At 40.2% G+C, this 14,701-nt stretch overlaps 1 protein-coding gene across 1 annotated transcript; it reads left to right on the forward strand.

The window, feature by feature from the left end:
* The first annotated feature begins 421 nt into the window (after positions 1-421).
* On the forward strand, positions 422-14,447 carry dcst1 (DC-STAMP domain containing 1). Its single transcript, XM_034186055.1, has 16 exons — positions 422-440; positions 677-838; positions 1,093-1,167; positions 1,747-1,875; positions 5,885-6,024; positions 6,316-6,484; positions 7,506-7,649; positions 7,962-8,083; positions 10,248-10,405; positions 10,693-10,792; positions 10,868-10,963; positions 11,335-11,461; positions 11,555-11,671; positions 12,134-12,276; positions 13,674-13,774; positions 14,259-14,447. Exons 1-15 carry the CDS (start codon positions 422-424, stop codon positions 13,770-13,772), a joined length of 1,800 nt encoding a protein of 599 aa, XP_034041946.1. The 3' UTR covers positions 13,773-13,774; positions 14,259-14,447.
* Positions 14,448-14,701: the final 254 nt, after the last annotated feature.

Raw genomic sequence — 14,701 nt, forward strand, 5'->3', positions numbered from 1 at the left:
GAAGACAAGAAGCACCAGGACCCAAAGACTTGGACCTTCATTCTCCTGCAAAGATATTGGTATCACCAAAGGTGCCATCATGATGCCATGAACTTGTCCTGTGTACCTCCATCTGAAAGGCTGAGGACCCAGAGACACAAATGTCACTGCAAAGATAAGTGAATATCTCTGCAAGTTCAACACTTTGTCCACATGTAGATACACTTCTGATGGCCAAGTCCAAGAAGTCAGTGAACGTCTGAATCATTTGGAGCCTCAACTCCACAAACGAAGAAACCACAGGAGAGGACCACATGTCTCATCTTTGGAGTGCAGTGGCTGGTGCGGTGTTGAGGGATCATCTACTGCATGGCCACGCCCAGGTTTAAAATGACACGGCTCATGTGGGTGGACACTTGGAACATCCTTTTCCTCAGCAAAGATGACCATCTTCACTGAGTGTATAATGAGGCTCAACTTGGACTTGAGCTTTTGCTGAGTGTTTTGTCTGTGTCTGTACTCCAACTGCAGCTGGCAATGTCTCGGTGGGGGAGACCTTTTATTCACAGCTTCACTCGGTGAAAAAGATGATGAGATAGAAAGAGATGTTGATGACACTGCTAATCTGTGTCCAGATCTCCACAAAGTGCTTCAAACTGTCTCAGTTTTTGTGTTGGTGCTGCTGTTTTGGTTTCAGCCATCTTAGCAGAGGTTTATGTTTCTGCTCTTCCAGCTTTAGAGAAGGTCAGTGAGGCTGTCATGCCTCCAGTTGTCCATCATTTCCTCTTCAGCAAATCAGGGGAGTCCTCGCTGGTCCATCATGTGCTGAGAGCATTGTTTGGTGCAGTATGTGGATCAGGTGACATCCACCGACAGCACACAACTCTGACATAGTGTTAGATAAACATTGCCAGTCAGTAAAAAGGACACACCTCACTTTGATTTTATGCTTTAATAGTGTTATAATATAAAATGAAATAACAATCAGGTATTTTTATACAATAATCTAAAAATGAAAATCTCACTGCTACGTTCTCCTCAGAGGAGCTAAAAATAGATGAAACATGTAAAACCTCCAAATGCATTTGTTGATGTCTTCCATGTTTTCCTCAGTCCTGTTCCTGGGTGTGGCCTACACCCTCCCTCTGACCTTTGACCTGAAGCTGACAGCAGGATGCGTGTTTGTTGGTAAGACGTCACACTCTGTTCTGAAAAACACCAGACACATTTTTACGTTCAACACAAGAACTTTACACAATCTGCCCTTTCATTTTGGCGTCATTATTGAGGCATAAAAAACTACTTCCAAAATACACCAATTAAAAAAACAACAAAAAAACAATCCTGACCCCCTACATTACTTTGTACCCAGTTCACTCAGTGTTTTTGTTTTGGGGCACATTTGCAGAACTGGTACACCGGTGAAAAATGTTCAGTTGAGAAATGTTTTCTCACCAAAACCAACATTTTTGTGTTTGTGTGTGTGTGTATTTGTGTTTTGTGCTCAGTTTGTGTTGTCGGGTGGGAGTGAACGTGTGGGGATGTTTTGATCAGATCATCTTATTTTTCTCTTCTGAACTGCAGTCGTACTTGTTCTTTACATTCTTGTCGACCTGTTCAAGGGTCTGCAGGTGATAATTAACTTGTAGCTGAATCTGCTTCAATCGTTCTCATTTCTTTCTTATGACATTCTGCTTTTTGTGTGTTGTACCTGATAAATAAATAAATAAAAACTAAAAAAATGTCTACTGGAAACATATGTTCCAGTGATCTGCATCCTGGGTGGAGCTTTGTCCTCTGGCTTCAGGTGCTCTATCCTCCTGACATTTCCCAGCATGCTCGGCTCCTGCGGCAGAAGATACCTGCTGGTGTTCATTCTGTCTGTGCTACTAAAAGGTGAGCACATGTACACAACTGTTGTGTGAGGAATTACACTGGTGTGTGTGTGTGTGTATGTGTGCATGTGTGTGTGCATGTGTGATTGTTTTGACCCTCAGAACTCCTCAGACTGTCTGTACAGTGCTTTGGAGAAGTGACAGCAAAATGTCTAAAATGCTGTAGTTTCCAGATGATAAGTCGAGTATTCGACACATCTGTCCAAAATGTGTCATGAAGAGGGAAAAAAATACAGTACTGTGCAAATGTTTTAGGCACATTCAATGCATTATACAAGCATTAAAATGATGAAAACCTGATAAATATTCATAAATAAATTAAATGTGTGATGAATTTAAACTTTAATGATAATCACTATAAAAACTGGGTTCTATTTACATATGATTTTCCAGTATATAGGTTGCATCAGAGTCTAAGTCACAGGACTTCAAAAACTATTTAAAGACAATGCGATTTGAAGTATGAGTGACTGTGTTTTCCCACCTGTTGGGACGTGATGGTCAAGTGGTTAAACCCCAGCCAAACCAGACAATAGGCAAGGTCCTTCATTTCTGAGTTACTTCCAGTCCAGTGTGTATTGAGTGCCTTGCATGGCAGCACCCAGTCATTGTTGTGTGTGAATTTGAAACATCGTTGTAAAGCACTGTGAGCTTCTGATTGAGATGGAAAAGTGACATTTTCAAAATGTTAATATTGCATGATCATTTGCAGCTGTATTTGTGTGGTATTCTACTGGCCAGTACACTTACAAATAAATTATTATTATTCTCTCTTTAATCCAACTTTATTTATTGAACTTTCAACAATATGACATACCATGCTGACAATTGTAAAAAGAAACAAATTGCAATAATGAAAGGCATGTCAAAACCCACACCCCATACCCACCCACCCATCCATCCACAAAGCCCAACAGGTCCAGACACAAAGACACAGCAGAGAACCAGTCCCTGCTTGTGCAACATAAAGATACACAGAGACACACATACACACAACATACACATATAAAGGGGGTGACCAGTGCAGTTAAAAGTATTTATATTAGTTATTGTGAATTTTAAAAGATTGAAAATAGGAATTGGAAGTGAAACACAAAATGATGTATCACCAGTCTAACAATCAAAATTTTATCCAATATTTGCCTCTGGAGTTATTATTAATGAATCCACTAGTGATACAAATGAAAACCAAGTTTTTTTGAATTTATTGAGGGAGCCCTTGAGTGAGAATCTAATCTTTTCCTATTTTAAATTTAAAAGTACATCCCTCAACCAGTGGTCGTGTGAAGGAGGGTCAGAAAGTTTCCATTTAAATAGGATCAATCTCCGTGCCAACAAGGTAGTGAAAGACAGGGCCCGTTTCAGGGGGCTCGGAATATTGGCATCAAGAGACACACCAAATATGGCAGACACCGGGTTAGGACAAAGAGTGTGACCGTACGCCTGGCTGAGTGTGTCAAAAATATCAGTCCAAAAAATAGTTAATTTGGGACAAGCCCAAAACATGTGAGTGTGGTTAGCTGGTGACTGCCCACATCTATTACATTTGTCAATGACCGACTGATAAATCCGAGACAATTTGGTATTTGTGTAGTGTACTCTATAAAAAACTTTACATTGGATCAATGAATGGCGTGCACAGATTGAGGATTATTCTCTCTTTATTCAAAACCGTGGGCTTTAAATTTGAGAACGTGATTTCTTAAATTTACTTAGTCACTAAGACAAAGAAAGTTCTTCTTCAGACTGTGAATCACAATACTTCATTCAGAATACACAGCATGGTGGATTAGTGATTAGCACTGTTGCCTCACGGCAAGAAGGTCATGGGGTGTTGATTCCCACCTGTGGCCTTTCTGTGTGGAGTTTGCATCTTCTCCCCGTGTTTGCGTGGGTTTCCTCCGTGTGCTCCAGTTTCCTCCCACATTTAAAGGCATGCAGGTTAGGTGAATTGGAAACTTAAAAATTGTCCAGTTCTCCCTTGCAAAAGAGATCTTAATCTCAATGGGACTAACCTGGTTAAAAAAAAAATGCAGGAGGAGTTTATCATGATGATGATGCTGTCATCTAGTGGCCATATATAATAATGCAGTGTTTTTTCACATATAAGTCACATAAGTAAAAAAATAAATAAATAAATAACACAGCTTGTAGTTCAGAAAATATGGCAGCTACTAAACAAATCCAGAATTTACAGAATAAAAAGGCAATTTTAATCAACAAAACATTTTTGCTCACAATGGGCCTCGTATCAACGTGCGTACGGCGATATTTGAGCGTATATGGGGTGTACGCCAAAACGGCTGCGCCACTTGGCATTTATCAATGTGGTTGTTGGCGTACGCTGCGCTGAAAATATACACCAGGTCGAGAGGTGGTGTAAATTATACACCAAAATGAACCAGCGCTGGAATCCACATAAAAATGAAGATGATCAATATGATAAACAGTGCCATTATACAAATCAATGCATATGTCACATAAATAACACTTTTCTGATTATACTACATAATAATCAATACAAATCCCGCTTTTGCTGGATTGTTGGTCTATCGAGCACGATCCGTGGCCACAGCGCTGACCGCAAAGAAAGCACTGCTCGCCTTTTTCTCCAGAGCCTGGAGCCAGAGCAGCGCTGAGCTTAACTTTATGTGGTGTGATCGTTTTAGACAATGAAATTGATAATTACAACTGTAGTGTTGTCATTCCCTTCGCCCGTGTTGCAATCAGGTTGTCGTCTCCATTCGTTTGTCACAATAAAATAAATAAATACATTTTAAGAATAAAGAAAGGCGTGTCTTATTAATTGAGCGAGCAAATATCCACATGTCAAGAATTATTGACATGTGAAAAGAGAATACAGTGGTCCCTCACTATAACGCGGTTCACCTTTCGTGGCCTCGTCGTTTTGCGGAGTTTTTACTCCAATTTTGCATGCCTTTTTTACAGTGTATTGTGGTCTGCGTGTCTGTTTATAAGAATCTTCTCGCCCAGAAGAAAAAAGAGCACCAACAACTACTCATAACTGTGTTTGTCACTCGGAAAAAGACACCTGCAGCCAGGTGTGAGTGGAAAAAGGCGCAGCGCCAGGACGAAGAGCTGCGATCTGTGAAATACTGGTCAGTCACTATTAATAATTTCTTATGTGTCCAACCTTGTACGTTGATCGTTAAAATTAAATTCGTTAGTTCTAAAAGCCATCATAATGATTTATAGGAAAACGTTTTATTTTTATTTCTCAAACAAATGTTTGGGCCTGAAAACAGTTTGGTCTTATTTTTCTACTAAGGTTTGAACTTTGAGAGTGTTTACACACGAGAGAAAAGTGAGAAAATGTTCATGCCTGATTGAGAAAAGTGTATAAAGTGGTTTTACAGGGTTTTTACAGCTTTAAAACGTCTATAATAATTGTAAAAAAATAACGCTGACTACGTCACGGTTTCGCGTATTACGGACTATTTTTAGAATGTAACTCCCGCAATTAACGAGGGACCACTGTAACACTTTTTTGATTATACTACAAAACAATTGATACAACGGCCGCTTTTGACGCTCTATTGGCACGCGTCGTGATTGGTGAAGTTCTTTTTCTTTGCCGTCTTCCTGGCTTCCATGTCGTAAAATGAGGGTGTGTCTGAAGCGGAGTATGAATATTTATGGGTGTGTTTATTATAATTACGATTGTTTTCACCCGCCGCATTTATCAAGGTCACGTCAGGCATACGCTGGAAACGGGCAGGTGCGCACTGCTTGATACATGTCACGGCAACTTTGGTGTACTTCAAATTTACACCATAAATTTACGCCACAAGTGCGCAACTTTGATACATGAGGCCCAATGAGATTTTTGACAAAAAATACCTCCTCTCCTGAGTAATGTTCTTCAAACCAGCTAATCCCACCCCCTAGTGACCTGGAGGGCATCTGACATCAGAGCTTACATTGTGACTCTGTAATATGTGTTTTTGTGCTTACTTGTGCTGTCTTTGTGTCCCATGATAAACCTGCAGGACCAGTGTCCAACATCCAGAAGAACATCCAGCTGGCCGCTCTGTCTGTGGGCTGTAACCTCGACTTGCAGGTCCACAATGGCAAGTTACTGTGGAGAGACACCATCCAACCGTTCATTAAGATCACCCAGGAGCTGATGGTGACACACACACACACACACACACACACACACACACACACACACACACACACACACACACACACACACACACACACGCCAGTAAATGTAACTTTTTAAGTTTTTGTCTCCACTCCAGACTTACAACAGAATAATTAATTGATTGATGTCTCACATTATTTAATGCAGCATCAAACTGAGACAGAAATCCTCCGGCCTCTTCCATTACCGGCGCTTTTGTTTTCCATAAGTGGAACTCATCCTATGCACTCTTGGGGTCAGAGGTCATTATTCACCTGTGGTTTTGTTCAGGATGAACAGGCTGATTTCCAGCATGAGGCTCACAGTGTCAACTCCAAGTTTCAGAGCATCAGAGATCAGGTGCTGCTTCAGTACGGCTATGACGGCTTTATAACCAAAGCCGAGGATGGTTCCAGCACGCAGGAACAGTTCACCGCCAAGACCATGAAGCAGTGCGACAGTGAGTCTGATTCTAGCAGAACCGCTAAAGCTGCAAACTTAAACATCCAGCTCAATTTTGAGGTCAATGATGATCTGAAAACACTTAATTTTACTGATGGCACATTTCAACCATCAAATCTTATTTTGTGGTGTCGACTAAACAGTTAATTTGTGTTAAATCAACTTCAATGAGCATAATAATCTCAAGTCTGAAGCGTTTTTCACTCTGACACACAGAAACAGTCGGGTTTTGACCCAGTGACCTTCTGGTTTGGAATCAATCTGTTTGACTCTCTGAGTCACAGTCACTGATGAACCTGTTCTAAATTTTATTTTAACTGAACTTTTTTTCCTTTAAGACAGAATGTCTGACACAAACTTCATCTGAGAGTTCATTAAATGTCATTTTCTTTCTTTTGTGGTTTGCTGAGTCAGATGCAGATGGTTTATAAGCTGGAAATAACAAAAAGAAAACAATGAGTTCTGTGTGTTGTGTGTGAAGAACACACACTGCTTTGGGCCAATGGTGCAGATTGTCGAGTTTGTTATTCTGAAACTAGAAGGTTTTTGGGTCCATCTCTGAGTTTTGTCATAGTCTCCTTGATGTTGTTGTCAGTTCAGCTGCCCCTGTTATTGTTCGGGGTCACCACAGCAGATAAAGTCAGATCCGCATAGCTATTTGGCATAAGTTTTACGCCAGATGCCCTTCCTGACACAACTCCAGTTTTTACCTGGAGAAACACACACAGCCTCTGGTGTTCTAAAGAGGTCAACCATCCAAGTACTAATCAGAGGCTGCACTGCTTAGCTTCTGAGATCTGACAGGATCTGGCTTACACAGAGCAGACCGGCTGCCTGTCACAGTCTCCTTGATAAAGTCACTAAACTCCAGCATGCAGTTGTTTCACGTCAATGTAATTTAATTGTGTTTTGCTGAAACTGTTTGAGTTGGACGAACTCATCAGGTCTGATCCAAACTCTGTCCGACATGTTGGTTCTGATTGGTTGGTTCTGGTTTCATGTTTTGTTGTTGCTTTCAGCTGTGGTGGAGTACGGTGTCCAGCGCTGTGCTGATTGGTTCCTCCTCAGGTGGCAGGACTGTGTGAATGCCATCAAAGTCCCTGTGCTCAACCATATCTTCTGCGCCCCGATGAAGCTCCAGTTTCTATGTGATGTTCAGAGAGGTGAAAGGTCACACACCGGCCACATGACACCTTTGCCACAGATTCCATCTTGATGCTCATTACAGGAAATATGTATGATCAATTTGTCTAAAAGATTTTAAACACCTCACAAAGATAAAACGATGAACTGTAACCGCAGATCGCTCATTAGAATCAAAGCTTCCAATTTGAGATGTTTCCACATTAAATGACAGAGCCAGAAGATTTAAATATATTTTGAAACGTAAAAATAAAACAGTTTCTCAAACTGAAGAAAATGCTGGTTCTAACGTTGAAAAAACTGTAATAATCTTTCCTTCTCCTTGTGGTCAGTGATGGTTTCATGGTGCAAGGAAGAAATCCCCGTGGAAGAAAACTTTGGACAGCTGTTTGATAAACTGGATGCTTCAGTCAACCAGCTGTCCACAGAGTTCACCGCTAAGGTTGTCCTGGAGGTCAGAATCTAAAAGTTTCACCACACGTCCATGTGTTTTTGAACAATGCTGATGAAAACATTGTTGACTTGTTAGTATGCTGACATTAGAGGGTTCAGCAAAATGAAACCAGAGAGATGTTGGTGACATATTTCAGTTGTCCAGATTTGTTTTTAAAACTTCTCCAACACTGGTGAACTTGACATACAGGTTTGTGTGAACACCAAATCACAAACCGTTATCGAGCTGACCTGTAAAGTAAAAGATGTAAACAACATCCAAAATGGTGGCGACACTAGATAGATAGCAATGTCACATAAACCATTTTTTAAATTATTAAGAAATGTTGTTCACTGAAGTTGAAATCATTCCAGTGACTGATTACATTGCAGTCACTTGTCAAACAAGATAGTATAAATGTATTCCTGAAACATACACTAAACTTAGTATTCAGGAACAGACCATGCTAGCTTGTATACTAGTTACCTTGGGCACATATTGCGGTGTTTTGGGATTACCTTTCACTGCTATGCAGATGATTCTCGGTTATATATGCCGATAACTGCTGGTAATCTCGTTGACATAAAATCCTTAGAAGATTGCCTTGCAGCAGTGAGAAGTTGGATGTCTAGAAACTTCCTACTTTTAAACTCTGATAAGACTGAAATGATGGTTCTTATTACTAGGACTGCTTTCTTCCACCTGCGAAATATAGCGAAGATTTGTCCTATCCTGTCTATGGCTGATGCTGAGACCCTGATCCATGGGTCCATCTCTTCTAGATTGGACTACTGCAATGTTCTATTTTCTGGTTTACCGCAGTCTAGCATTATGGCTGTCCAATTGGTTCAAAATGCTGCAGCCAGACTTTTGACACGAAGCAGAAAGTTCGACCACATTACACCCATTTTGGCGTCTCTTCACTGGCTTCCTGTCCCAGTGAGATCAGATTTTAAGGTTCTGCTACTAACCTATAAAATTATTCATGGACTGGCACCTCTCTACCTAGCTGACCTAATTAAACCTTATGTACCGGCCCGGGCTTTACGTTCTCAGGGTGCAGGACTACTTTGTGTCCCTAGGGTGAATAAGAAGTCTGCGGGTCACAGAGCTTTATCTTATCGTGCCCCTGTTCTGTGGAATGGTCTCCCTGCGTTAATAAAACAATTAGATTCTGTGGAGACTTTCATGTCCAGACTTAAGACGCACTTCTTTTCCCTTTCATATGGCTAGCATACTGGTACAGTTTTGTTTTACGCTTTTTACTCTTTTAATTCATGTTATTAGTAATTGGAGCGGGCCGCGGCCTCAACTTTACCTAAATTCTGGGTCTTTTAGTGAAGCTTAGGGCTAGCGGCTGGCGATCACCTTAGTTTTTCCTATTGTTTTTCTTGTTGATTAATGCTGGCAAATTATACAGTATTTATTGTCTTTCTGATGCCTGATTCTGTTTTTTCTCTGTTTAAGGTGCAGCTCCATCCAGAGATGGGAGTTGTATTTGTGTTGGCGACCCTCCTGTCCTGTGCACCAACAGCAATTCTTGTATATTCGTCCGTGAATTGTTCTGTGAATTGTTTCTGTAATTTATGTCTGTAGCATGGCCCAAGCAGAGGGTCACCCCTTTGAGTCTGGTCTGCTTGAGGTTTCTTCCTCAGAGGGAGTTTTTCCTTACCACTCTTGCTCTGGGGGTTGGTAAGGTTAGATCTTACCTGTGTGAAGTGCCTGGAGGCAACTCTGTTGTGATTTGGCATTATATAAATGAAAATAAATTAAAAAAAAAATTGAATTGAAATTACCCTAGCCCAATACCTACACTGGTTTGTTAAACCAGGTAGCTCAGTAGTTAGCATGTATCTACCTAAAAAAAAAAAAAAAAAAAAAGTGTGTGTGTTACAGAAGTAAATATGATCCAACTTTGATTCAGACTTTTCCACTTGAACGTTGATTCTAACTGTGAACACCCACAAACTTTAACATACTGGATGTGAAAAATCTGTTTAAATTAGACTTTTAATTCAATTTATGACAAAATATCAGATTAGCAAAGACGTGTGAGGACAGTTTTCTTCATCTTGGAATGTCAGATCTGTTTTTCACCAACACCAGCTTGAAATATTTGTCTTATTTTGTGTGTGAATATTCATAGTCGTATTGTTTTGATGCATGTGTCCTTTGACTCCTGCAGGAGCAGGATCAGCAGTCGATTCTGGGCGAAGCTCTGCTGGAGGAGGAGTTCTCTCATGGTTTGAACGCCTCCTTCCACAGTTTGATAACAAAGATGGATCAGGCGCTGAATGTCCTGCAGATGCTGCTGTCCTTCACTTTCATCACCTTCTTCACCTCGTAAGATTAAGAAGCTTTTACTGCAGTGGCCCCTAGTGGTCAAAAACTGAAATCACAGATTTGGTTATTCACCAAATCAATATATTGAAAAGCTTGGCGTGATTTTATGCATGAGGTGATTATTTGCTGAAAAAATTGACAAATGTGATGAAATTGTTGAATGTTTTGAGACTTTTCCAGACTTTTGAACATAAGCTTAAGCTTAAGTTCACTATTCATGGAGACAATTAAGAGCTTTAGAATCCACCTACACACTACAAACCACTTCTTTTGTTCGTGTCCTGCAGGGCGTTTGGATATGTCAGACAGTACAGGAGGGACGTTCGCTTTGATAACTTCTATGTCTCCACCTACTTCAGACAGATCGATGCCCGCCGGAAGAAAGCGGTAACGCACCAGAAGTCTTTGCAAACGGTCTTCTCATGATGTTCAGATTTTTAGAATCATGTGGTCTGTGTGCAGGCGAAATGCTGCCTCTTACCTCTGAAGACATCTGAGAGAAAGAAGTTCATCTTCCCTTGGAGTCCCAGAGTCCATCCTGAGGAGCTGAAAGAAGTGGTGAGTTCAGTCTGGACTTCATGTGAGGGAGGGGGGGTGGGGGAGATGATAACAGCAGTGTGGGAGCTCTGATCTGGAGTTCATCAGCATGGAAGAGAAACCGCCACTTGAGGGCGCCATTCTGTGTCCCATTCACTTTCTTTTTCATGAACCATATTTGGAGATTTTCTTTTTGCCTACAAAAACTTTATTTCCCATTTTCAACCAAAAGAAGCTGAAAGTGGGAACTTTGAACATTTCCAACACACACTTTAATAACCAACATTATGTTTAGTGAGTAAAAGTATCAGTCCACAAAACATAACATGCTGATGTTTAACTGGTACAATTTAGCACTAAAAGTACAAATTGCTGTTTGTGCATGTTGGCAGATGGCAGGCGTGTTCCAGGTCGTGTACGTCTCAGTGCTGGTCGCCATGCTGCTGGTCATTGATCTCACTGTGTTCCACGTCCTGGACATCGTCAGCAGAAACACCTTCAATGAGTTCAACCTGACTAGTAAGCACACGTGCACAGCACTGAGGATTTCTGGGTAATGACGTTTAGGCAGCAGTGTTTAATGACTCCGCCCCCTCCTTCATCTTTCTATAGGCAACCACGAAGTTAACATCAATGTTGAAGGAGATTCCATGATGGCCCGCCTCTTGAGGAAAACCTTCTCAGCTTTTAACAGTTCCTCCAACATCAACATCCAGACTGACAACCAGAGTAGGTCACAGGTCAAAAGTCACACTCATTTTGTATGATCTCTACCAAAGAAGACGCAATCTTTCCATCAATGAGTCAAACTAACCAACTTGGTTCAGGTCACAAGATCACAGAACTTTGACAAAATAAATCAGTGATGGGTTCTGAAAAACTATCTTCAAAATCAAAATTCCAAACCTTCTCAAAGATTTTTGGTGAAAATCAGTTGATTTGATTTGGAGCTAAACTGCCACCAACCCAGCAAATTCCATCATGAACTCCTCAGTGGAGGTGTTCATGATGGTCAACTTCACCAGTAGGCGTCAGTAGAGTTCAGGACCCACACTGTCTGAAAAGAACATTTACAAAAATCTGACTAATTCATTCTGTCATTTTTGCCTTGATCAGTACAGCAATTATTAATGAACACTGTTAGCAGGTCACTTAGACACAATGACTAACATTCCTCCCCCTTTCCCCTAGAGTGTGTGGCCACGCCCACCCCTCTTTCTGCAGGTGTGTATGTGACTTGTATTGCATGCATCCTGCTCGAGGCGCTCTTCAGCTGCCTTCAGGTTTACACCAACCGCCTCCGACGGGTCATTGCCGCCTTCTTCCACCCAAAGGTAAAGACAAAAAACAAAAAGTTACAACCATATTTTCCAGAGTAATCTAACCAAAGTAGAAATGACAATTTTTTTTCTGCATAATCAACTTTTTAATTTAGGGGTTTTGTGTGTTGTTGTAGTGTACTTTTTATTTTTGGCTTTTAGTTTTTATTAGCGAGTTTATTTTGTTTAATGCTTCGATTCCTGAAAAGTCTGATATAGTGATTAGAATTATGCATGGAATTTTATATATACACTCAACAAAAGTATAAACGCAACACTTTTGGTTTTGCTCCCATTTTGTATGAGATGAACTCAAAGATCTAAAACTTTTTCCACATACACAATATCACCATTTCCCTCAAATATTGTTCACAAACCAGTCTAAATCTGTGATAGTGAGCACTTCTCCTTTGCTGAGATAATCCATCCCACCTCACAGGTGTGCCATATCAAGATGCTGATTAGACACCATGATTAGTGCACAGGTGTGCCTTAGACTGCCCACAATAAAAGGCCACTCTGAAAGGTGCAGTTTTATCACACAGCACAATGCCACAGATTTCGCAAGATTTGAGGGAGCGTGCAATTTGCATGCTGACAGCAGGAATGTCAACCAGAGCTGTTGCTCATGTATTGAATGTTCATTTCTCTACCATAAGCCGTCTTCAAAGGCGTTTCAGAGAATTTGGCAGTACATCCAACCAGCCTCACAACCGCAGACCACGTGTAACCACACCAGTGTAACTTTATCAAACAGCTGTCCAAAGTTTTCTTCCACGTGTATTAATTATAAATTGTACAGAGTATAAGTTGCAAGACCTCCCAAACTAGTAAAAAACAAAAAACAAGTTATACTCTTGAAAATATGGTACTTTCAGGTGAATATGGAAAATATAGTAATTACTGTGATAAATTATTATTTGGAACTTAATCCCAGTATTTCAGATTTTGTTCTGTTTATTCTTTTGGAATACTTTTATTTATCTTGTGCATATTGTATCAGACAGTCTAACTGGGTTTTGCTCGCTAATGTTACATTTCATGAACTTAATGTATTTACATGTGCCAATGTGTATTTACACACTAGCCGAGTGTGAACTATTTGATCTGTTTTTGGAATAGTTTTTAAAATTGTCTCAATTCAAACCATGTCTTCTATGTCAGAGTGAGCGCTCTTAATTTAACAATGGTGACCTTGGATCTTGTCAAATTATTGTGGTAGTTTGTGTGAGTGAGAGTTTTATTATAATGACCTCCTATCTATCTATCTATCTATCTATCTATCTATCTATCTATCTATCTATCTATCTATCTATCTATCTATCTATCTATCTATCTATCTATCTATCTATCTATCTATCTATCTATCTATCTATCTATCTATCTATCTATCTATCTATCTATCAATCAAGAGGGAGAAGAAGCGTATCTTGTATCTGTACAACCTTCAGATACAGAAGAGGATTTCCTCTGGTGACCCAAATCCTTCAGTTGAGGAGGCAGGAACATGACTGTGAGTCGCTCCATATTTCATTTTACTTTTCACTGTTTAAAGTCAGTCAGATTTAAAAATGGAAAAGATTTCCAGGAACCGGCCCTTCATCCAGTTCAGAGTCCAAATCTGACGGTTCCAGACCTGGTCCAACCAGTTCAACAGCTTCAATGAAACCCTTCATTTGTTTTCTGTAATTCTGCTAAAAATATCAACATGACAGCATCTGAGTTATTTACACAAGCAGGCTGGTCTGGACTAACCCACCCACTAACTTATCGACCTTGTTGGGGTTGAAGTCTGATGCTGTGAACACATTGGGGGTAATTAAAAAATCATTTAGAAAGATAAATAAATATTAGAGCAGGTATTTAACATATTTTAAAAGTGAATTATTGGGAGACAGATGAGCTCTACAAGCTGGTACTTTGATGCACCGGATAAAAGGTGTTTGTTTGTTTCTTCTTTTCTGTATCTTTCCTGTCTCGTCTCTTTATGTCTGTAGGAGTTGAGGAGAGGAGGTGAAGCCTTCAGTGATCAAATATCAGAAGGTGAACACAGAGAGGGAGGCTCTTCTGGATGTGCTGCAGAGTTACATTTTTGTTTTATATAATAAAATGTTTAATTTTGTATGTGTCGTGCATTGTGCTTTTACGCATGCACAGGACAGCGTGAAATAAACATCCTGTAGATGGTGATGCTGTTCATTATCAGATGATTTTGGCTGTTTTAGTGCAGACGTCATGATCATGTTGATCATACTGTGATTGGACAAATTACACACAACAACTTTGATCTGTTTCTTCAGCGGCCACTGCTCTGTCGTGGAATAACGAGACAAAAAAAAAACAGTTGAAATCTGGACAAGAGTGTCACATGTGACTTCTGACAAACCGGAGCCAAGATTTCAACTCATTCTAATATGAATTCTACATTGAGATTATATTT

This window comes from Thalassophryne amazonica, chromosome 14 (assembly GCF_902500255.1).
Source record: "Thalassophryne amazonica chromosome 14, fThaAma1.1, whole genome shotgun sequence".
NCBI classification, from domain to species: Eukaryota; Metazoa; Chordata; class Actinopteri; order Batrachoidiformes; family Batrachoididae; genus Thalassophryne; species Thalassophryne amazonica.

Bases quoted from the DNA above. Each gene is read 5' to 3' on its own strand.
- dcst1 (XM_034186055.1), top strand. The intron at 839-1,092 runs GTGACATCCACC...TGTTTTCCTCAG, and splicing joins TGGTGCAGTATGTGGATCAG to TCCTGTTCCTGGGTGTGGCC. The intron at 7,650-7,961 runs GTGAAAGGTCAC...CCTTGTGGTCAG, and splicing joins TCTATGTGATGTTCAGAGAG to TGATGGTTTCATGGTGCAAG.